We start from the raw sequence: 25,230 nt of genomic DNA, 5'->3' as shown, positions 1-25,230 counted from the left end.
TTTCCTTGTGACAATATTGTCACCCACTGTAACTGAGAAGCCGTCGGTCTTGCTGAGTTTGTTATTTGAACCGAAGAGAATGGACTCTGTTTTGCCCATGTGTAATGATAGTTTGTTATCAGCGAGCAATATGCAGATTTTGCCTAGTTCCGAGCTGAGGGTTTTTTCAACCTGTAACTTGTTCTTGTCAGAGACCAGGGCTGAGTCGTCCGCAAACAGGAACAAGTTGCAGTCACAAGCTGACGACATGTCATTTGCATAAATTAGGAACAGTAGCGGCCCTAGTATAGTTCCTTGTGGAACACCACAGCTCACTGGGAGGGGGGGGGGGGGGGATAGGGTACCGTTTACCTCCACCATCTGTTCTCTCCCCTCCAGGTAGGATTGTATCCAGCTCACTTAGACTATCAAAACCAATTGCTTTTAGCTTGTCAATCAGAATGGTGTGATTGACAGTGTCGAAGGCCTTTTGTAGGTCCAGCATGACCATGCCGCAGTATTTGCCCACGTCCACCTCTTGTTTGATGTGGTCGTTCAAATAGAGAAGGCATGTGTCAGTGGAGTGGGATGTTCTGATGCCAGATTGGAATTCGTAGATTAGATTTTTTTCCGCAAGGTACTTTTCGACCTGTTCGTATACTATTTTTTCCATGACTTTCGAGATGGAGGTAAGGATAGAAACAGGGCGGTAGTTGCCTGGGTCTAATTTGCTGCCCTTTTTGTGCAGGGGTGTTACTCTCGCAATTTTGAAGTCTTTGGGGACGTGTCCCTGTTTTATGGAGAGGTTTATTATGTGTGTGATGACTGGGGTGATGGCGGCTGCTGAGTCTCTGAGGAATTTGGAGGGGAGGATAGGTGTGACTTCTATATGGAGTAGTTTGTACATTGAATGTCTTCTGTAAATCATAAAGGGTACTTTTGTTGTTATTTTCTAATTTCTCTAAGGAAGTATTGATTGATTGATTGAAAAATGTATTAACAGATTGCAGAATGGGTACAATACAGTACGGCTCAATACACTAATCAATATCACTACCCACTTTCAAAACCACTCTCAAAGAACACCTATACAGGAGACTGCAATTCGAAACTGGCCCCTGTAAAGCTCCTAACCCAACCCCCTCCAATGTACAGTAAATTACCTAACCCAAGAATACACGAGACCCTCCTCTTGGAACCAAGTATGGTTTTGTCAATATTCCAATGTACAGTTGTACAGTTTCTACGTCAAATGTATATACTCTCTTTTCTGGACTCTTTTTGTATCACAAACAGTACTGTATTTGCAAATCTGGTATGTCATAAATGTATAGGTGTAGCAGTAGCTACTGTCTAATCTATCTGTATTGTATGGCATGATGAATTGAAAATGGGGGACCCTGATGTAAACAAGACGAAAGTCTTACTCTGGTCTGCAACCCCTTAACAATTGTGTGTATTGAGCCGTACTGTATTGTACCCATTCTGCAATCTGTTAATAAAAATGTCAATCAATCAATCAAACACACGTATGTTGATGCTAGATCACACGAGGTCATCTGCGTTTTATTGTGGGGGTCGTCAGTTTTTCGCCAAGATGCAAAGCCGCAAGTCGTCATCATTTTTACCTTAAAAGTTGTTTATAAGCACATCCCTAACCTTAACCACTACCTTAATGTCAAATAAAACAATAAATAATGGTATTTCGGGCCATGTGATCTAGCATCTACCGCAAGGAAAGACCAAACAAAACAAAGGAAGAGAGGAGCGAGTGGGGGAGGGTTGGAGGCTTCTGACGTCACCCGTCTGGTAACAGGCATGAATGCGTCTGTGATGCGCTTCTGCCATTGGTCGCGCTGCGTCGAGCCGCCGCATGATTGGTCAGATCTCGGAGGGCGCAGACTACATCTCCCTGCTGTAGTTTCCATTTTGTTGCAATTCAGACAGAGTCGGGAGGAGAGGTGTTCGACCATTCTTACAACACCGTGCGAGGTCCCGTGTTACCAGTTTGTAGAAATAACAGTTCACTGTCATTTCTACTTTCTTCACCGAGCGACTTCGAAGGTCAATCTGACCAATTCTGACGAAAGGCTTTCACCAACCAAGCCTGAAGAAGTCGGTAAGCGAATCTTGTTTTCGTCGCCATATTGAGGGGCTTCTCTTTGTTTTGGTTTACTGCCAGAGGAATGGAACCTAGATCGTCAAAACCGTCCTTTACTCGACCACACAAGTTGGGTAATCGATTGAGATAAACCTCAAGTCGAACAACGCAAATCGCGTTGTTTTGATCAAGAGAACCGATCGAACAATCACGAAACCCCACAGTATGCGAAGCGATAATAGAAGCCTAGCTATAGCCTTGTTTTTCTCAACAGGACACAAAATGACGCCTCTGTGTTCCTCTTGCTGCTGCGCGCGCACACACTGGGATTAGAGCGTCGCAGTTGCTTTGCACAACATGTTATGGTCAACACAAAACTACGTTTTATATTACTATAGTGATTAATGTACATAGCATGACATTATTATTCTACCAAATTGTTTGTTTTGTAGTGCAGACTTTGCGATGACGCACTTTTGAATTCCATGTCCTCTGCCTGTTCGACGCGAAATCCCACAGCCCGACGATTCATCACATAAATATGTAGCTAATGTTTACATTTCAATTGTTCTAGATCTCGGCTTCTTGGAGCATCCTGCGCCGAGGTGAATTGATGTTCAGCTCGGCTCCACGGGAAAACACCGCTCATTGGCACATGATAACTTTACACCTGGCTGGACACAGACGTGCAGCGAGAAGTAGACCTACTACTTCGAGGACCTGGAGCCCGATCGGAGAGGAGAAGTTAAGGAGAGATCTCTGCTCAGTCCACTTTCTGACAACAAAGAGGTGAGCTGCACGCTCAGGCTGGGTGGGGGATGGGTGGGCAGGGCTAGACTAGTCTGGCCTTTATGCACGTAGCCACATAGGCTACTGTTGTGTATCCTATACCGCTAATATTTACATTATTTATGTACGGTTTATTATTACATTTTACTTGTATTGTATATACATGCAGTTTTAGCTTACCACACATTGGTTTTATATGGTAACTGTCCAATTGGTGTGAGAACAGGGGGGTGTGTGCGCAGAGAGGTACATCATTGTAATAAATTGTATATCCATCCTGTAGGTGACACCTAGTTTGAGAGCAGTAGTATGGGAGGTGGAGAGAGGTACAACATTCCAGTGTCCCACGCTGATCGCCCGTTGCCCAAGAAGAACCACCAGCTGGGCAGGGCCAAGCAGAGGGGCCGTGATCAAAATGGAGTGACGACGGCAGCATCTGCAGGTGTGGTGGGGGCCCTTCACCACCTTGCCCACCGCAGGAGTGACAAGGGCGTAGCCTACCCCTGGTTTCCAGAGGCGCGGCAGGCCGCGTCTGCTGAGAAGAAAAACGCTTCTGTCCGTTTTGCCACCAACTACGATCAGAATTGGGAGGGTGCTGTGTCCCACCTGAACACGCTCCTGGCCGGGGTCCAGGGTGGCCCCAAGTTCGCAGGACCCAAGTTCAGCGAGCCGCCCTCACCCAGCGTGCTGCCCAAACCCCCCAGCCACTGGGTCTCCTTCCCCAGGGGCTCCTGTGACAACAGGGAGATGATGGCCTTCCAGCTAAAGAGCCTCCTCAAGGTACAGGCCTGAGACGGACTCCCCACACCTGACCTTTCAAAAAAGCCAATGCATGAACTAAGGCTCCCCTGAGGGCTTCCGCCTATCTGGAACGCCTCAGTGCTGTAATATATTTTACCTATTTTTAGACTGGCCTCTTAGAAGGGTAGGAGGCAGTTGCAGTGGTATTGTGCTGCAAATGTTTACCGTACGCCCCTCTTTTTTAACTAATATTTCAATATTACAGCATTGCAGCCTTGCTGATGGGAGGAAAGCTCTTTTTGGAGTCGGTTTCTGTAACTAACGACGAACTGGATATCCTTTGTACTTCTGTGCTCTGTTATTTTGTTTTGTTCCTTTTTATGTTGGCTGTTATATCAAGTTGAGTGTGCTTTTTATCCCAACTAGAGGTTAGGTATTCATAGAAAAAAAATCTGCAAAAATTCACTTTTACAGTCCATTTCTGTGGACAGATATACTTTTACACTGACATAATTACATTATGCTAATCTTTTAGGAGTTCATGTCTGAAACTTGTGCTGAAGCACATTCACATTTGTAGCTTTTTGTTGACTAGGGCCATAGATCTATAAATAATTTTCATTTCTTTTTTATCGTGTTTGGGATGTAAAAGCCACTTAACTGCAATTCTGCAGGGAAACCAGAGCTATCTAACTGGAGGGGAATCAGCTGTAGTGAGTACAGGTCACAAGCATAACCTCAAATACTGAAGTGTAATATGAGACCATGGCACACGGACCTTGGACTCTCAACTCTTGTACTTTTATTTTTTAATAGCGCTGTGCGCTCTGCACTATAAGAGTTGAGCTTGCCTAAGGCCCGCAGCTCTCGATCATAGCATTATTTTGTGAGTGAGTCCATTTTGTGTTGTAGTTTAACGATGTATGAGTCTGTGTGTTAACCAAAGCAATGTTTTTAGCTGTGTTTTTCGCCATCTCCTTGCCTGACCGACATGGTTACTAGTGCCATATCGACCAAGTCGGCCTGAGTGGCGAATGGAACGGACTCCCCTGGGCCACTGCAAATTTTTCCCAATGCAATCAGTACTGTTAGCCACCTTCAATCTGCCTCCTCAGTGGAAATGCCACACGGCAAACACTGCGGAAGAGGGCCAGACTAAACCGGTGGGTGGGACTGTTAACCGTTTCACCCCACCACTAGCTCACATGTCGTCACGGTCCTGTTTGCCCTGTGGCAGTTTCTAATCCGGGAGGGCCGAGTGAGGGAAGTGCGTGACGTGGCCCAGGGGACTCTCGACGTGAGGCGCAAGGCCAGTGTGGATGTGTTTACATTTAAAAATAGGTCTCAAAAGGGTTGGCCATCCAATAATCTCCAGACACTCACTGCCTCTTGCACCCTATTCTCCTCTTGCACTGCAATCAGATTTGTTTTTCAGAAGTTACCAGATGCCCTTTTTAACAGTGGGAGCGTAATCGACTATCTCCCTCTAGGTTCTCAATTGTTCTGAGACAAACCTCTATGGAGGCTGTCTGTATATATCTATTTTTTTCTTTCTTTGCAGAATGGGAGCTGTAATGGCCAGCGTAGAGACGACAAAACGAAGTGAGAGCTTACAAAATGTTAAGAGCCATGTAAATAACGAAATGTATAAAAATACTTGTAGCATATGTACATTTTGCAGGGAAATTTTAAAACCTGCTTGAAAGTATTTTTAGTAATAACACTGAATGTAAGATGTGCTAAGGACATGTCTTGACTTCAAATGCTGAAGAATATTTTTGTTAAAAAAAAAGATAAAATATCTGCCTATTGCATTTGTCAGTACCCCTGCACTGTGTAATATTGCCAGTGACCTTGCACATAATGTTTTTATTGTTTTTGTATTATGCACAGTGTAGGGTAGAGATGCTGTAAGTGCAAATATAGAAAAAAAATCCATTCGGACCTCTGAGGAGACCTCTATATGTATGAATTTTCGAATGTGCTTATGGAGTGTAAGCTTGACGTTCTCTTTTATTTACTGAGACAACCACTTAACTTGTAAGTTTAACAAACCTGATTGTGCCTACATAACCAACGGTGACAAAATTATCAAACAACAGATTTTTATTCTTTTTTTTTCTCCATTAGAGATGTTAAGATAAGTAGAGATGTTACTCATTGACCAAACCAAACCTTCTTGTACATTATCTGAAAAAACAACTTTAATTCTCAGCTCTTCTTCCGCAAGCTGACAATTGAATTTGGCCCAATGCTTTTTTATGAACTACCTTCTCTCAGCTATTTTATGTTTATGTAAAATTGTGTGATTTTTGTTATTTGAATGATTCATACATGTATAAGTCTCTTCATCCTAAATTTGAAAACGTTTCACAAATTGGCTATTAATTTGTCCCACTTGTTTTATGTCACCGAAGATGAGAAAAAAATGCCCCATGTCTAGAATTTGGTATTAATTAGGTATATAAAAAATGTGCTATTTCAATTTGGTAAAGACTTTAAAAAAAAAATCCAAAACAAAATAAACCCCTTCCCTTCCCCCCTACTTGTGTTTCTGTCTTTCATTGAACTTGCATGCAAATTCTTAGGTATGTATTAAGAAATAATTCATGCTCCTACACACGTATTTATCGGGTCCAAATGACAGCAAATGTTCAAGGTTGTAAGTTTGTCTCATAGGGGGACCATTGCCCAAGATTTCTAATTTGACCCCTTGCTTTCATTATTCCCCGCATTTGTTTGCAAGTTATCACCGTGTAGTCTGGACAGATGCTATTGTCTTGACATTGAAAAGTGCCCAACAGGTAGATTTAGTTGAGTATTGGCCTTACACTTTCATGCCATACTTGACTAAATCTGCCAAAATGGTCTGATGCAAGACAGTGTATAAAGTTGCACATGTTGCACTAGGCTTACAATATCTGCCCAACAGGTAGATTTCTCAGGCTCCTGAGTCCCGACAAGCTGGGAGCTCCATTTAGTCCTAGTCTATGGAGATGTTCGTTTTATTAGGATCCCCATTAGCTGTCAAATCAATGGCTGCTAGTCTTCCTGTGGTCCTCACAAGAAAATAAAACGGAACAAATGGAATGTAATTAGCAATATAATATTGAAAAATTATATCTTAACGACATCAGTCATTTACATAATTTTCAACTGTTTAATATCTAAACTATTTGCCTTGATACTGGTAGCTTGTTCCAGTAGAATATGGCTCTAGAGCACTGTAGATTTAAATGATTAGTCCTTGGTCGAGGAAGTTCCAGGTCACCACATGGGTGACTATTTTCCAATATAATGTAATTGATCAGCTAAAAATATAGTATTTCTTGAATAATTTAATGTGAAGGCTTACAATGAGTCTGCATTCAACTGTCAGTCGTTTATGCATTAAAGTTACATTTGTTCTATTTGAGAGTTGGAAGAACTATCCTGGCAGCTGTTTTGGCAACTTTTGTGACCAACTGAAGTGTTCAGCTCCTTTGATGCTGAGGACCATACAAGTGACTACTACCTGGTTAAGAATGGAAGGGGATATATAACGCATTTCCTTGCCAAAGCAATTCCTATTTTGACCGCTACAATATCAATATGAGGTGACCAAGACAAGTAGAAATCCAAGGTAAAGCCAGGTAGTTTTGTTTGGCTCACTTGTTTCAATTGCAACCCTTCAATCGACACATTTAGTAAAGCATCATTAGTTACTTTAAATTTGGTTTAATAACTGATTAATGGATGTTTTTGCTATGTTTAGCACCCATTTACACTTTCCCCAAATCTCTGAAGTAACTCAAACTGTCAGCTGTTTGTGCTACACAATACAATGTAGTAGTCAGTATACATACGTTTCCCACCCCCGTGTGCAAGGTAAATAGTTGGTGAAAATATAATATAAATGCGGACTGAGGCAGCTACCTTGAGGAACCAGTCAACATTTTTACTTTAAGTATAACTTCCATTGGGGGAAAACCCTGCTTTCTTGCAGATAGGTAGCTATTCGATTGAAAGCAGCATTACTGCACCAACTAGTCTGGGCGTCCGTTTCTTCTAGCCACTCATCGGTCACGTGTTAAGACGGTACATGTGGAGACCCACATGATATGCATGCTGAAATTGTGAAAATTGGTAGAAAATATGTCTGCATCTGTTCAAAAGAGACTACGGTATTTGCTCCTGTGAATCTTTTATCTTCCGCAATGGCTTTACACTCCCTCCACTTTTCTGGGAATATACCCATTGATTATTAAATATGAGAAATGTGGCCAGTATCGGGTAATTTCAATTGTTCAAAATTATTTTACCGTCTAAAAGGTACTCGTGCATTCAAATTCTGCTTGTGACTTAGGCCAGGACACGTCTGAATGGAAACATTTTTACCCATCTTTACACATTACCTGTTTTGCTCACCTGATTCTTTCATGCCATATTCCAAAATCTGCCAAAAAGGTTTAGTAAAAACCTGACATTTCCATTAGTCTGATCCATAGATGCACATCATCCTACATTACAAAGTTCTCTGAATGGACAGTGTAAAAAAATAGCACTTGTTGCAGTAGGTTTACAATAGTACGAGATAGCTATGACCACCAGTACTATACTGCTTTTGTGCTTGTAAAGAGTAGATGTTAACTCAGTCTGGCCATTGTTTATGCAAAATTATTTGCCCACCGTTTTAGGCGAAGATAAATCTTTTAAATTACTAATATCAACTGGATTTCACCCACAATGCAGAACAAAACAAAAATATCCAAATAAACGTTTATTGACATGAACAAAAAATGGAATATCACTAAAATGCAATCGAGTACTAAGGTACACTTAACATTATTCATTTTAGTTCACCCAAAGTGATGTATGTACACAAGAGAAATGAATCCCACTGTATATATACTGTACACCATGAAGACTAAGAAATTAAGGGGAAATAAAGGGTCATAGAATATTTGTAAGTAATAAGTATTCACCAACATTCCATACAATGTGATCCAGGCTACTTATATATATAAAAAAATAAAAAGTAAACAATACTTAAAGTAAACATACATAGGAGTAGGGCAACTTGCACCTGACATTTCAGTCAGGGCCTGCAATTAGTTAGCTTATTCATCTTTCCTACTACTCTTACTATGGAGACGACCGCTCAACAAAAAGTCAATAAACATCATTAAAATACTGTTTTACCATTTAATGTTGGAACAAAAATATAGTTATCGATACAGAATAATTCCACCTAACTGAAAGAGTACAAAAAAATAGAACATAACTGGCTAAGCTAAACCCGAGCATTTTAGAAACCAATATTTATCCTCACAAACCCACAGTTCCCAAGTCACAATCAAAGGATCCAATTCGTAACTGAATGTAACTGACCACTTGTCAAATGTGCTTCTGCGGATTCCACAAACTTGCATTGCTTTTAAATGGAGATAAAAAATAAATGGTTTCCATCTGCAGAAATTACCGCCTCTCTTCACCCTGGCAGCATATTCCACTGATAAAATTGAGAAACTTGACAATTAACAAAAGGTGGGCATAGAAGTCGGCGTTCTCTAGTGACCATTATTCAAACGTTGAACACAAACATCCTTGAAGACAGAATGACGGGGCTTTGGAAGAATGGAGAGTTAGTGGCCTCCAGATTTGCGGCCAGCCCAGGACCTGGAGCGAGAACGCGACCGAGACACAGATCTGGAGTAGGAGCGTGACGGAGAGCGCCCAATGGGCTGTTTCTGGGAGTTGGAGGCGGGATGGAAGTCTTCGACAGGGCTGGGGGACCTGGACTGGCTCTTCCTGCCTTTGGGCCTGGCTCTGGAGGCGGCGGCGGCGGAAGGGGAGCGGGAAGCCGAGCGGCTGCGAGAGCCCGGGCCATGGTGAATCCTGTGCTCACGGGGAGGGCCTCTATATCTGTTGGGACAAAACACAAGAGCACAGGACTCATTAGAGGAAGGAGTGAGTGTGGCATGAAGGATTAAGACTGCACAAAAAAGAAAAATAATACACAACACAGAGACCAATTACCCCATGAGGCAAAGCAGTCATTGTATTAAAGGATGAGGATAAGCGCACACGTCAGTGTATTAACCTGCTTATACCTTTCCAAAGAAAAATGTATGCCATTTATTCACATTTAATTAATGTTATTTATGCTTTGCTCACTGCCGACTTTCATTAGTCCCTCTGCACTACCATAGCAACTGCTTGACATCCACCTGTCACTTGACTGATGCCAGTGACAATGACCCAGAAAATTTACTTCATGCACTACCATAGCAACTGCTTGACATCCACCTGTCACTTGACTGATGCCAGTGACAATGACCCAGAAAATGTACTTCATGCTAGCAAGCCTTTGTCAATAACTTTGCCTATTGTTAACAGTGAATATGATCGGACAGTATGTTTGACAAAAATACTGTTTTGCTATATAGACATCTTATTGTCCTCAAAACAATAACCCCTTTTCACATTAAATATCCCCGTCAGTCTTAAGTAGTCATTGTTGAGAGTTGAATTGCGAGTAGTGTTGTCACGATACTGGAATTTCGACTTCGATACGATACCTTGAAAAGTATCGATACTTCGATATTATTTCGATATAAAAAAAAAATATATATATATATATATATATATTTTTTTTTAAACAAATTTAGCTTCTCTCTGGTACTATAAGAGAAGATAAATATAACAATTTTAAAACCCTTTGTTTATCTTTAGATCACACATTTAAAAATAACTGTTCATCTCACTTCAATAATTTTTATTGCAAATGCAGAACATGGTATTTTCTCAAGCAGACAGATGTAAACACTGTAATCTGTGTTGCATGTACCTGACAAACTGAACTGTTTATATTACAGTTAGTAACAGTTTCGTTTTTATTTAAAGATAACGAGAGGAGAGAGAGAGGTAGCGGTAGAGAGAGAGAGAGAGAGAGAGAGGTAGCAATAGAGAGAGAGAGAGGCTATGCTCGGAGCATTTTAGTAACGTTACATTTTCAACAAGATTGCTGCTATTTAAACACTTGATGGAAACGGGGTAACGTTAACCTTATGTCGACTGTAGTATTGTATGACCTCGACATAACGTTTAAACGTTAACGTTACTCCGTTACCACAAGTAGCCAGCTAAGCTAATGGATCTAGCAGTAGCTAACGTTAGCTGGTAGCTGTAACATTACAACGAATCAGCTGTTGATATTATGCGCCATCAGTAGACAACGTATCATGTATTAAACTAGAGTTAATGGTTTAATGCTTCAGTCACAGTGACGTTGAAAGAGCAGCTGTCACGAACCTCTTTAATTTCTTTATGGAGATCGGCGCTGGCACTGCTCTAACACCGCTTGCAAATATCATTGGGGCATTTGTAGCTTGTCCTTCGTGGTTTACTTGAAACCCGAAGTACCTCCAAACAGCACTTCTGCTGTTTTCTTTATCCACAAGCACAAGTTGCGGAGGCTCTGCATTTACCATCTTCAGCTAAAATGTTTGTTTACTAACTGAAGAAGACGGCTCTCTGTGACTGTGAGGGGGAGGGCTGGACTCGGAGGAACCGGGGAGCAAGCGCGCTGAGCGCTCTGAACAGCGCGTTGCCGTCAACAACTTGCGGTAGAACACTCGCCAGCTGGTACCGATACTGCAGAAAGTATCAGTACTTCGGGAAATGAGTATCGAAGCCGTTTTAAATATTCAGTATCGATATGTATCGATACTTCGATATTTTTGACAACACTAATTGCGAGAGCAGGTATTATGTAAATCCAGGAATAAATTGCCTCTCCACATACTAATCTGCTTTGTTAGCTCTATCTGTGTGTGAAATAGCAGAATAACAGCATGCATTAGAAAACTGAGGCCAGAGAGCATTAAAGATATCCTACCTGATCAGCAACATAGTTGCAAAGCTTACCCCAGGCATAACAAAAAATAGTTTGTTTCCTGTTGGTTGTCAGTTAACACTTTGCTGCCCAACCACGAGGTAACTCGGGTTTCGGTGCCATGCGTTGAGGACCAGAGCCACGAGTTAACTCGTGGCAAGTTGTTATTGTTTTATTCCATATTAATAAACAGATCAAGATCCCCGATCGACGCTGCAGATTTACCCGCCTCATTGAAATCGGCAACATGCAATACCGGCCAGATCCTCTTAGGGGCGCCATCGCTCCACTGCAGTATCATTGTGGGCGAGTGGATAATTTTTTTTTGTACAGTCTATGGGCGTTTCATATGAGCCTGGATCCCAAGCGACCATCCTCCATCGTTGATCACGGTTCGAAGCGCAGATTTCAGCCTGGAATAATGGGATTTATGATCAGCCAATGGACATATCGATCTACCAGATGCCGATGAATAATGGGGAAATGCTGCCGGCGATCACATGGGCTGACGGTAGGACACTCTTGACCCAAATTACAGCCGGATTGGACATTGTTGTAAAACGCACGCGATCGATCAGTGAATGTGGCTACTTGAACGCACTGTATTGCTAATCAATAATACTAATCGGCGTCCCCCGCCGCCCCCATTTCATCCATAGATGCTCTGTAATAGTCCGGATGCTAAGCAGTTTGTTTTATTTCATTCGTATATATACAACATAAATGCCGTTCGATATAACGCGAGTAGCCTTTAGCCTCATAACTAGCTTTCCAGAAAAAATACAAGACAAAAACTGCGATAAAGCTTATATTCACGACGCTATAAAATGACAACCAACTGATGGATTTTTATTTTCTTTAAGCCATTATGAAGGCACAGTTTATGCACTCAAGTGACAATGAGAATGGACAGATAGCAATACTATAAAGTATATATATAGCTATCCAAAAGTACATCGGTTTGTTTACAAAGAGTTGTCCTCCAGCCACATATGGCGAGGGCTGGTCGTCAATGTGTTAAGGCCATGGGTAGGTAGGGAATTTATTTTATTTTGTATTTTATTCTTTCCCACGGTGACTAGGGAATTTCTTTATTTAATAAAAATGTTCACAACATGGATGCATGTACTCTGCCAGCATGTTTAATATCCATAATACTAAAGGTTTGACTAAGATTTCTATGAAACTTTATTCTTAAAAAAAAAAAAAAAAAAAAAAAAAGAAACTCATAAAATATATTGGGTCGCACCTAAATCGGCAGGGTCGGTCGGCAACCGGAAACACATTTTTTTAGGCCCCAGACACTATACCAGAGGTAGTCCAATATGCTATTGTATATTAATACTCTTTAGACTCTTGAGGCTGCTAGGTTATATATATTTGTAGGTTATATATATATATATACACACCCCAGAACCTAAAACAGTAGTGTCCACTGTGTTCAGAGATGGCAACTTTGAGGCATATTTTGTCAGGGTGTAGTCTTTCTCAAGGCTGGTATACATGGTGACATAACCAGGTTTTGAATAGCTTAGCAGCCATTACATTTGTCTGTGAGGGAGAGAAATGTAGAGGTAGATTTTTTGTTAGATTTCGAGTCAAGCCACTTAAGGGAGATAATGATTGGGAGATGGTTAGATTAGGGAGGAAAACTTGTTGTTCCATGAGAGATAGTTGGCACTAACTTGAGGCCTGACCTAGTGTTATGGGCTGCTAGTCAGCGGATAGTTTATTCTATAGAATTTACCGTGAAGATTCAGTGGAGGAGCCTCATGAAAGGAAAAAGCTATGATACTGAACAGCGAGGATGGAAAGCTAGGGTTTGTCCCGTAGTTGTATGATGCAAAAAGATTTATAGCACCGACTATCATTATTGGGAGTTGGGGATTCGTGGGCAGGGTTTGCAAAAGGCAGTAAATGATAGGGATGCACGATAATTATCGGGCCGATATCAGCAATTATGACGTCATCCCGATAACGTTATTAATAGCTCCGATAATATAATATATTTTTTGGTAAAAAAAAATGCTGTGTGGGTGAATTGGAATGAAGTGCGTTTGTTTTGACTGTAGGCTCATCCCGTTTTGCCAGTACTGTGGTACGACTGACAGCGTGTGGTTTAGGAACAGGGCGTTTTACACAAATCCAGCGCTCCCTTTCTTGGCTGTGACGTAGGCACGTACGTTTCTGAATCAGCGCGGACGTTAAAAACAAAGATGGCCGCGTCGGTACTCGGAATTTCAGAGGAAAAAGATCGCTTGCTATTTGTAATAAATGCAATGCATAAGTTCCACAAGGAGGGAAAAGGGCAACAACTTGTAATACATCCAGCCTGACGGGTCACCTGCGGCATCACCACCGCTACAATGGTGTGTTATTGTGTTAACTTAGAAGCCTACGACGACGCGAGGAGCTAAGCAAAGCTAGCCCCTTCCATGGCTGTGATGCAACCCTCGGTTGAACGCAGTCACTTATTGCTCCATAGTAGCCAGGTTAATTTGCACCACCAAGGACTGCTTAAAAGCTAGTGGCTTGAGCCCTTGGGTCATTTCTGTCAAACTTCTTTAATTTAGCAAACGACTCGTCAATAGCTGGCTTTGGATTCACAGCAGCTTCTAGCTTCTAGGTTCTAGCTTCTAGCTTGTTGCAGGTGACTTGTTGTGGTGGTGATGTGTCCACTCAAAGCCTTTTTTTCAAGGCTCTGCTTTGAAAAAAGAAGAACAAAAAGCTTTGAGCGTCTTAGGTTGGATGTATTATAAGTTGTTGAAGGATTGTGAATTTTCATTTGGAAAAATAAATATGGTCACTTTATCAGTCAAAACTGTTGTCTTGGCTTTTGTTTCTGTTGTCTGGTTAGGTCACATTTAAGTTGGTGTTAATTTATTGTCCTGGGAAGTCTTTTTATGTATTATTATTGTATTGTGATGTTTTGTTTCATGTTGAAAAAAAAGATAAAAAAAAATATATATACATTAAAAAAAAAATTATAATACAATAAATATCGGTTATCGATATCGGCCTGAGGAGCATAAAGTTATCGGTATCAAAAAATCAATATCGTGCATCCCTAGTAAATGAGATGTCGGAAGAAGCATTAAAAATGGAGTCAGTGAATTTGGTTGAGGAGAAATAATGGCAGCGGGGGGCAAAGTAAATGTGTTTTATGTGCGATATTGTCATCAGGAATTGTTCTATTTTTGATAAGGAAGTTCAGCATGTGGGTTTCATGGAAAATAAACGCTAGCATGGAGGGTTCTGGTTCTGGGACGCTGGAACGAACTGTTGAGCCTTCCCAAGGTGTCTAACTTGATGAAACACAAGTGAAGGGAGGTGTAACCCTGGTGATATGCCACCACACTACACGTTCGGTTGTGGGGGGCCATGTGTATGGTATGTAGCATCATTGTCAATAACTGGAGCCAACATCAAAAGGGATACGGGTCTGTTGAAGTTGGCAATGCTGTTGGGGGGCATTTTGGGCCACGTAATACATTTGTAGTGTAATTCCATAGTAAGTATTTATAAGCATGGATTTCTTCATTGATCGCTTATCCTTAGGGAACAAGTATCTGTTTTATTATGAATAAATGTTTATTAACACATTCAGCACCAATCACAAGTATAGTCGGGTTATCTCGCCAGCGGTTGAGCGCCATACCCTAGTATAGTCGGGTTTTGATCCCCGTTCTAAATCATCATCCGGATCATTCTAGTCGTCCCTGGCTCGTTTGTATACGTTGGAATTGCAATGCCGATCGAATATCACCAGGTGGCAGTATGGTCTGTGTCTGAACTGGAATTGCATTGGCGTGGATACACGTTTTCCTAAGGGCTCCTCCTCCTGCTTGAACAGAGATTCACATCGATCGCCTCGAAATTCCGTTGCCGAAGCGCATTTACCATCGAAACGTGTAGACATATACACTGGTAATCGAGATGGCGATGCGATCACTTGGAATTATTCTTTTTAGAATACCTCCTGGCTAAGGTAAGGTATATTCTATGTCTATTTTACCTAACCTGAAACATGTTTTTCTAACGATCACAGTTTTGTGTTTTACCGGACGTAAAATGATCACTTGGAAGTATTCTTTTTGGAATACCTTCTGGCTAAGGTAAGGTATATTCTATGTCTATTTTACCGAACCTGAAACATGTTTTTCTAACAATCACAGTTTTGTGTTTTACCGGACGTAAAAAATGGTTGACAAACACCATCACGGTTTTTAGTTAAAGGTCCCATGTTTTGCTATTCCTTTCACTATTTGGGCAATGTTACACAATTCCTGTGAGTCTATGGAACACATCTGTATGTTTTTTTCAAAAGAATTCATTGTTTTGTATTTCTAATCAAGTACACTAAAGCAGCATTTTTCCACTTCAAGATTTCAAGCTATTTTGGGCTGGGCTCCGCCCATACTCCCAAAGCGCTTTGAGTGACAGTCACCCAGTCTGCACTGGCAGACAGAGACAGAGATTGAGGGGGATACCAATTAATTTTGCCGCAGGGGGGCATAATCCCACGGGACAATGCATTGGTAACTCGTTTCAAATGACAACATATACCCCTGTGAATATTATTGCATGGATCGGAATACAAGCTCGCGCAATGATATTTTGCAGCAAGTTCACAGCTCCCGACTGTGTGTGTGTGTGTTTCCCGGCGCGGTCGGGAGTGTGTGGGGTGCTCCGTGTCCCTCTCTCTATGCCCGTCTCTCTCGTTCGGCACCCACGCCACGTCAACCCGTTTGAGGAAGTGTCAGTATTTCCACTCGCTCTGTTGTTGAGCGAATTGTTGATTGTGGGCGGTGACTAGGGATGCCCCCCGAAACCCGGTTCTAAACGGGAACCGGTACTAAATTAGAAAAAAACTGAGTATTGATAAGCTCCGACGTTATTAGTTTTGCTATTGGTACTCGAGAAATTATAGTTTTGCTTCGAGGAATTTAAATGTTGTGAACTAATCTTGTTGGCCGTTTTCTATATCTCTCCTCCCTCTGTCTCTCTCCGTCTGCACGAGGAGCGGGACTGTTAGAGGGCTTTCACACTCAGCCTTTTGTATCGAATCACCGTCCCGTAGCACGGGGGGGGGGGGGGGGGGAGTGTTCTCACTCACCCCTTTTGGGGTGCGAAACGGCGCTGATTCGTTTCACCCCCCGCTGAACGGGATCAGCTGGCAGAGGTGGTCTCGGGTTCGGCCCCGGGAGAACGGGGGGTGTGGCTTTGCGAGCTTGTACCTTTTCACGGGCGTGGCGCCTGGTGCTGACATAACGTCATAAATTTTGTTTGCCATTGCTATGTCTATACATTGTTCGAATGCATTTATTTCTATTAGACCAGTGGTGCCCAACCAGTCGGCCGTGGTCGACCAGTAGATCAATGACATGCAATATAATTGCCACAAGCGATGGGATGTTAGCTTCTGAACAGGCTAGTTAACTAGCGTTAGCCGTTAGCCATTGCTGTATACTATACTTTCTTGTTCGAATGCATTTATTTCTATTAGACCAGTGGTGCCCAACCAGTCGGCCGTGGTCGACCAGTAGATCGCTCAAAACGCTCAAAAGCGGACTCTACAACACCATCCATTCGTGATAAAATGGGGTGGGTTATATTGACAAGGCTTGACAACAGAGGTTCAAATATAACTTCATATTTATTGGCAATTTGTTCATTTTATATCAACATCCAGAGTCCGCAGTCGTGTTAAGACATTCCCGTTTACATTTTCGGTCGACCAGTAGATCAATGACATTCAATATAATCGATGCGAGCAATGTTACTAGTAAAAAGTTATAAAGCTAACTAGCGGTAGCCGTTAGCTTAGCGTTATTGTTAACCCTGCAAAACGATAAAAAGCGGACTCTACAACAGAGTTCCATTCGTGAGAAAAGGGGGGTGGGTTATATTGACAAGGCTTGACAACAGAGGTTCAAATATAACTTCATATTTATTAGTTATTTGTTTCTTTATATCAACATCCATTCTCCAGTCTCCGTCAGCGTTTCCGTTAGCCGGTAATTACCGGTTTTTGACCGGCAAAATCTGTTGAAGTCCGACTTATTTAATATCTCCGGTCTTAATGTCCGGTGAAAATAATTCCCTGAGTCTAAGCACAATTTGATTATTTGAATTGTATTAAAATAGGCTAAAATTAAATAGCCTATGCGATGAACGAAACGATCATTACATTTGTTTCCTCGTTGCTTCTAATAATGACAACAACGTTGTCGGCGAGAGCTTAGTGCTGGTGTGCGGACTTTTGTGTGAAGCTGCAGAGCCAGAGAGGCAACGGCACAATGCAGTATTCCAGCAGTACTCCAATTTGGCCATTTTCAGCCAATGTTGGGTGGGGGGCGCTGCTGTGCGGTTCCCAGAAAAGAGCCAATAACAGCTAAATCAGCTTCTCTGCAGCGCCATACTCTTTGCAAATAAGTCGTTGCGAGGTGGAGAGAGTCGTCACGCAAACCACGATAATGTTGCCGTCTCTCTGCTTTCTCAGTTCTTCGCTTGATATAATTAATACAAATGTCCAATATAACGGAATTCGTTAGCTCATAAAAATGTGATTATAACAGACTGCTGTTTAGTGTCGGACCGACTGCCCACATACGCGGTCTATTTTAGTTCAAGTCAGCAGCAGCACGGAGTATCGAGGGACTTATTTTATTTGGAATATATTAATTAATGACTGTATACGCAAAAGTAGCCTAGTTTTAAGTAATAATATTATAAATCTACATGCCTTGAGGATGACATTCTTTATATTGCCTGCCTATCAATTGTTTTAAAGCTCAATAAACTATGACCGGAATTAATCTCATTTGTCCGGTAGATTGAAATCTTGCAGGTCACGGAGACCGGCAACAATTTTTTCTAACGGAAACCCTGGTCTCCGTGTTAACACTTCCTGTGTTTACATTTCGAGCGTGACATCATCGACTACGGCAAGCTTACAAGCTCAAAACGCAAACCGTAAACAAAACCCAGAGCGCACCCAGACTGAAGTGTGTACACAAACTAGAGGGGGGAGAGGGAGTTCGCATCAGATCTCGGAACGGGCAGAACGGAACGAAATAGAAACGAATAGGGTGAGTGAGAAAAGGCCCTAAGTTACACACACTCTGCTCACACTCACACATGCACATATGGGTACTTGAGAGGTGCTGTCCGTGCTGAAGCAGCACTCAGACAGTCACAGAGCTCATCATAGCAGAGAACGAAACGTTCGAAAAAAGCATGCATGGCGCAACCTGTGTAACATGCTATCTTTTTTTTTATCAACTTTTTTCTCCCATCCCAATTTCGTATCGTCCAATTCTACCCTCCCCTGTCTCGAACGTTGTTAGGCCATGCCTCCCACAAGCCGGCTGCAATGTGGACTAAGCCTTACATCACGTGTCCCCTCCAGTACTCGAGGAAGCAGCAGTCGCATCTTTTCACCTGCACAGCGTGATCTCTCAGCTTCGGGGGTCTGCGTTTGGAGGGCACGCCGCCCCCGTCGCTTCCTGATTCTGCTGCGCAGGCGCACCAACCGACCTGTAGGAGTCGCTGTCCACAACGTCCGATTCCCACCCATCAGCTTCCCACCCCCTAATACTGCCAACTGTATTAGTATGAACGACCAGCCAAGCTGATAGCAATGCGGAGAGCTGGGCTCGAACACAGTGTATCCTGCATTGGTGGTGAGCGCCTTGCCCACTGCACCACCGAGCCGCCCTGTAACATGCTATCTTAACGTTAGCAAGCTAAGCATGCATAGCGCGACGTGTGTAACATTAAGTTACACTGCTACCTTAGCATTAGCAAGCTAAGCATGCATAGCACGACATGTGTAACGTTAAGTAACTTGTGTTCCGCGGGGAAACCGTTCATCACTGCATACAACTTGGTTTAATCCAAACGTCCATTCAGAAACGTTGTATTATGAAATAATTCTGGGATGTCTGACTATTTCCCTATGTCTTCCCTTGTTTGGTGCGAGTTCAGCTGACACTGTTGACACGCCCACTACGCAAAGTGTGTGCTCTTACACACACTCACACTGCTCCGGTCATGCATCCACTCATGGAAAATACAGCACCAGGCTATTGTTCTAAAAGTATCTCTACTAATAAAATGAGTATTGAACCGTTTTTAACAGCTAGGTATTGGGTGGGACATTCTGATTTAAGAACTTTCTAAATAAAATAGAAAGTCCCAAAATAGTTAATTTATCTGACTGCTTGTATTAATTGATCAAAAAGTAGCCATGTGCAGTATAGTGCAATATAGTTATATAAAAGAATAATAAAGCAATGTTGATTCGGTTCTTAATAAAAAAGTATTTTGTGCAAAATAATCAAAAAAGAACCGATAAGAGTATCGATAAAGTACTGAACCGTTAAGCAGTATCGATAAGAGTAGTAGTATCGATAAAATCATAACGATACCCATCCCTAGTGGTGACTACAACCAGTGCCATATTCATGTCAGCAAAACAGTCAAATCAGAATGGCTTAGTTCAGTGAGGGAGGATCTCGTGAACTCGAGACTGGACTGATGAGCCAAAATGAGAATTAGAGACACAGACCCCATTGATACAACCCCACATTGCTAGAAAACAATGCTAAACACTGGAAAAGGCTATTTATAAGACATGGGACCTTTAAAACAACCCCCCCCCCCCCCATGATGATTTTGTGAAGGTACATGGTATATACCTTTGATTTGGGAGTATTTGGGGTTTCAGGGGATCAACCAGAAGGGTTTGGGCTTATTGCACATAACGCGTTGTATCTTGCAATCTATGGAAAAAGACTGGATTATCTTGGAAATGCGCTATGTTTAGCGTGTAATAAACTACACACTAGTGTAGAAACAAACTCTTTTTTCCATGTTGGTGTCTGTCAAATGAGCCACACCATTGTCTCCACAGCTATAATACAGAACACACACAGCTCTGCAAACATCGTGAAAATGACCATTTTAAGCTGGCCTTGAAGCGGCAGAGATGGGGACAGTTTATGGCGCTGAAAGTGTTAACCATAAGCAAATGTATTGACAGAAAGGCTTGCTAGCATAAAGTTCGATCTCTAGGTCATTGTTATACAGGAGTTTACCTTCAGAGCTTTCTGTCAGAAAGCCAAACAAGTTAATTCATTTTGAATTGTGATGAGGCTCTAGCCGTGGCGTGCAGTATATAAAAAATATAATCTACCTGCCCCCAGCCAATCGGAAACGAGTATTCACCCAGGTATATATATAAAATAAACATATACCATGTTTGGTTTACAGTTGCATACTAATCATCAGCATACCTTTCATTCTCATGGCTTCTGCTTCGCCTGTGTCGCCCATAAGATCGAGACCTGTGGAAAAGAATAAAAGGCCACAAATGAGTCAATGTCTTGGAATATGTCCCTCTCCGTGGACAGCAATGAAAGGAAGCTTTTAGATGCAGGGAAAAGGATGAACTCACTCTCGAGGGCTCTCAGACCTCCGGGGCCGGCGCTCGTAAGAGGGACTGCGGGACCTGCGGCGGTCGTAGCTGCGGCTGCGGGAGCGCCTGCGTCGTCCCCCTTCACGGTCACCGTCATCATACCGCGAGAAGCTGCGGGGGGAGTGGCGCTCCTTTGTCTTCATCTGGTTCGGCGCTGCATGGAAACACACACCAGAATACATATCACTCACCATCACGGTCTACCACGGGTCCTTGCGGTGACTATGTGCATGTTTGGATGTGGATGTAAATGGGCATACTCTTGCGGTCTCCCTGGGCGAACTGGATCTCAATCTGCCGCCCACACACCCACTTGCGGTCCAGGTTGTGAAGTGCATCTTCGGCATCTCGGACGTCCTCGAACGTGCTAGACTGTTAAGGCTTTTCACTTTGTGGAAAATTGGAGGGTTGCACAGTGCACACACATTCAACAGCTATGAAGACAAGACTACTAGACAGGCTGGAGGCTCCATTTTTGTCAAGTCCTATACAGCTATTGGCTTGAGATATAGCCAGTATTGATAGAATCAGCCATTTCAATTGTTCATTTAGAAGTGAAATAAATTAATGAAAAAATATGTTCAGTTGTTATGAGTACAATTACAAAGTACAAAAAAATCAAATAGGTCTACTTGTGATTTGGGATTGAGTGAAAACAGACAAATATTGAGATGGCCATCAAGACGGTTTTGGTAGGATACAAAATGTTAGGCTTGTTACCTTTAACATGCTTGACCTTTGACCTTCAGCTTGCTGTCTTTATTCTCTTTATCGGCTTGGCAGAAGAACTTGGGGTTTCCCGCTTGTCTTTGCCCAATAAACTCTTTGCTTTTCCTCTCTCTGGTAGACATGTCACATATGGAAGCCTGGTCGCTTTCTTTTCTCCTCTTTGCATCTTCATGCTTTTGCTTTTCTCTTTATTTTCCAAATTCCACTATTTTCGTGTCGAACTGGGTGTCTTTGGCTTGAATCTACTCTACAACCGCCTCTCAACTTTCTTTGGTGTAGGGTCTCTCCAGAACTGTATCTTTTCCAGAACTGTATCTTTACCATTTCTAAGGCAACAACAGAAGAAATATTGGTTAGGAATATGTTTAAGCCTGCATACAATTGACCACATTCACATGGCAGCCATTATGCTCTTATGTCGTGCTCAGGTTGGGATACAACGGAAAGGACTGGGTGGAAAGGAATCCCAAACTGAGCATGACAAAAGAGCAAAATGGCCACGTGTGAATATAGTCAATAAGTGTGTAGGGGGGGGGGGGGAGTTTGTGACACAGTAATACAATGACTTCAAAAGAACGAGCCTAACATTTCAAGTGTGATTAAAAACTGTTACAACCAAAGGGTGAGAGGTTATTGTGTACCATGAAAGTGAAAAAACAGTATTAATCATTTTTTTCATTATCATACATTTTTAAAGAGTATAAAGGATATTGAATGTAAGCAAATCCTCTTCCTCGCCGTGTATGGAAGTCAAGTGGAATGTAGACATCTACAATAGGTCCATAACGACCAAACTCATGACGAATATCCTCTGGCCTAAAGTGTCATGAAATAATAAGGACATTTATTCTGATGGCTAGCTTAGGTCTGGCTTCAGCTAGATGTGTAGGCTGTACATGCCTGCCCGGTGTACCACTTCACAAGAAGCCTTGACATTCTTTTAGAGCTTTGATGAGATTTGAATAAGGGAAAGATCAATCAAATCACAGTTCTAATAACCCCCAGACACAAATGGCTTTTTACACACACCCAAGAGCACTGGCAATAAAAAGAGTACCCAAACTCAAAAAGATAAGGGTAACACATCACACGAATAAGATAACAAATATGCTTCTTCTTTTTTTAAATCATTATTACTTAGTTATACGTTAATCAATAAACATTGAACAATACTTAATGTTTTGCTGAATTATTCAGTCATGCATTGCCTCCATCTATGGGAGAGGGCACAGGCTACCCATTTCTTTTTTAGTGAAATCCATATGGATTTAGAATGACTCTGTAAAACATTGTTAAACGCACTATCACGCAACAACCGGCGATTTGTTTCTCTTCTAGACAAAAGCATGCAGTTGTTGGGGAATGCATTAGATATCTAGGCATTATGACAGTATTTCTCAGTAAAGTGTAGTGTGCATGGTTCCGTTGATTATAATGAGTAAACATATATGGGTGTCGTTGTTGAAATTATAATTGATTTAAACCGACAGTGCACATTAATAATCGCCTTTTGTGATGTTATTATTATGAATGGAGTGAGTGGCCATTGTTAAAAATAGACCGGCATCCATGCAGTGCAAAAGCTACGGGGTGTTGCTTTATATGGAGTTCTACGCACGGCGTCACCCAAGTCAAAGAACATATTCGTGTGGATTAGCGATATAATTATTACAAAACATTGGTCCATCTAGAAAACATGACTCCATGTTCCTCCAGTCCAGAGTCAGAGCCCACTGTACTGGGTTGCGACACTAGTGGTGGTGGCAGGGTAATACATGGTCTTCGCTGTTAGCTTAACGCTAGATAGCCATCGAGCTAACGTCGACTTGACAAAGGAAAGTGTGCTGGATTGTTTGCTTTTTGCCGCGTAGCTCCCGCCAATCGATGCAAATAAAAACAATAAACGATAAATGGCATATTTCTAGCAAGTTGCATATCGTTATAATATCAGGTTTTCCCATTCACATCGACTGGCCTTGTCCACGCCATTCTCGGCAGTGTTAGCTAGGCTGGCTAACTCAGCTAGCTAGACGAGGCAGCAGAGTATCACCACCACGCCAACACAACGTTACGAGAACGTTAGAAAGGAAAACGTACCTGGATTCGTCGGAAATGTTTCTAACAAAGAGGGACGTATTTGGAGGCCTCAGGTACCTCGCCATTTTAGAATGACTTTAGTTGCAAAAAAATGTAACTAGTCGCTGTAAATCGGATAGTTATTAATTGACTGAAATCCCCTGCACGTTGTAAGCTACGTGGTCAGCGCGGTCTGGTGGTGGCTGGCGAGGGCTGCACCAATAACCCGTGTGCGCATGCGCATGCGCTCAAATGCATTTTCCCTCCCATCTTCAGATGGTCCATAAAAAGGTTATTTTTTTTATTATTATAAAATATTTTCTTTGAATTGTCTAATAGCACACACATACCCCTCATAATGACCACTCCATTGTGCAAATGGGGAATTAGGCGTCTAGATTCAAGATTCAAGAGTTTTATTTGTCATACATCACATGCAGTGAAATGTAGATGGCTATGCCCGCCTCGATTGTGCAAAGATACAAATAATAAAATAGAATAGATCAAATAGAGTAGACATGATACAAAAGTAATACAAATAAAATACAATGCTAAGCTTAAGAATAAAGGCAATGAGTAATACAATAATATACGGGGGGACCCTGATGGAAACAAGACAAACGTCTTTCTCAGGTCTGCATCCCCTTAACAATTGTATGTATTGAGCCGTACTGTATTGTACCCATTCTGCAATCTGTTAAATAAAGTTTTCATTCATTCATACTAATATAACTCGAGGGACACCAACAAACTGAACACGCTGGTGAGGAAGGATAGCTCCGTGGTGGGAGTCGAGCTGGTCAAACTAGAGATGGTGGCAGAGAGGGGGATGAGAAGGAAGCTGGCTGCTATCCTGGAGAATCCCTCTCCCACCCCCTCTAGTCACAGACTCATACCCGCCCGAGTCCTGACACTCAACCGCCTCAGCCAGTCCTTCATAACAGCGGCCATCAGGCTCCACAACAGTGGGCAGGGACTGCTGCCATACATCCAACTATAGGAACCTAGTAGCTTAGCCCCTTTCGGGTCTGTGATGCACGCCAACAAGGTTGGCGAGTGAATACACAGTCCATTATGTAACGGTTGTGACATTGTCACCTTAAACTTCGATGCCCGAGGGAGTTTCGAACCCGGGTCTCCCACGCCGCAGGCAACAGCACAGACCGTATACCAAAAGGTGAATTCACTGCTTTGTAATGTGTCTATGTGTCTTTTGAGGATGAGAGTGAGTTTTTAACCCATAGCACCGCTACTCGCCCCTTAGTCACTTCACAACATTGGCATTCCATTGTGACTACGCTTTGCGGTATCCGTTACACTTATGCCTTCATAGAAAAATCCCACAATTAACTCTGTCCCGCTTTTCTCTATCAAAACGCTCGTTGTACAAGTGTAACGGATGGTACCGCGAAACGCAGTCACGAAGAGTTCACTTCTTGGTATAGCGGTCTGTGCTGT

The 25,230-nt window shown here is 42.2% G+C and overlaps 2 protein-coding genes across 2 annotated transcripts; one reads left to right on the top strand and one right to left on the bottom strand.

Annotated features, from left to right (window-relative positions):
* The first annotated feature begins 1,923 nt into the window (after positions 1-1,923).
* On the top strand, positions 1,924-6,155 carry pnrc2 (proline-rich nuclear receptor coactivator 2). The gene is made up of 4 exons (XM_084335875.1): positions 1,924-2,098; positions 2,655-2,869; positions 3,153-3,649; positions 5,172-6,155. Exons 3-4 carry the CDS (start codon positions 3,179-3,181, stop codon positions 5,214-5,216), a joined length of 516 nt encoding a protein of 171 aa, XP_084192001.1. The 5' UTR covers positions 1,924-2,098; positions 2,655-2,869; positions 3,153-3,178; the 3' UTR covers positions 5,217-6,155.
* A 2,201-nt stretch (positions 6,156-8,356) lies between these two features.
* srsf10a (serine and arginine rich splicing factor 10a) lies at positions 8,357-23,974 on the bottom strand. Its single transcript, XM_084335981.1, has 6 exons — positions 23,794-23,974; positions 22,408-22,512; positions 21,228-21,331; positions 20,947-21,121; positions 20,786-20,836; positions 8,357-9,514 (listed from the first exon to the last, which is right to left on the bottom strand). Exons 1-6 carry the CDS (start codon positions 23,856-23,858, stop codon positions 9,235-9,237), a joined length of 780 nt encoding a protein of 259 aa, XP_084192107.1. The 5' UTR covers positions 23,859-23,974; the 3' UTR covers positions 8,357-9,234.
* Positions 23,975-25,230: the final 1,256 nt, after the last annotated feature.

This window comes from Notolepis coatsorum, assembly GCF_963971535.1.
Source record: "Notolepis coatsorum genome assembly, chromosome: 19".
Classification (NCBI taxonomy): Eukaryota; Metazoa; Chordata; class Actinopteri; order Aulopiformes; family Paralepididae; genus Notolepis; species Notolepis coatsorum.
This window is presented reverse-complemented; position numbering and strand designations above follow the sequence as displayed.

Bases quoted from the DNA above. Each gene is read 5' to 3' on its own strand.
- pnrc2 (XM_084335875.1), top strand. From the start codon at position 3,179: ATGGGAGGTGGAGAGAGGTACAACATTCCAGTGTCCCACGCTGATCGC. The intron at 3,650-5,171 runs GTACAGGCCTGA...CTTTCTTTGCAG, and splicing joins AGCTAAAGAGCCTCCTCAAG to AATGGGAGCTGTAATGGCCA.
- srsf10a (XM_084335981.1), bottom strand. From the start codon at position 23,858: ATGGCGAGGTACCTGAGGCCTCCAAATACGTCCCTCTTTGTTAGAAAC. The intron at 21,332-22,407 runs ATATCCTTTATA...ACAGTCTAGCAC, and splicing joins AGAGGATTTGCTTACATTCA to GTTCGAGGACGTCCGAGATG. The intron at 21,122-21,227 runs GTATGCCCATTT...GTTTCCATGCAG, and splicing joins CGCCCAGGGAGACCGCAAGA to CGCCGAACCAGATGAAGACA.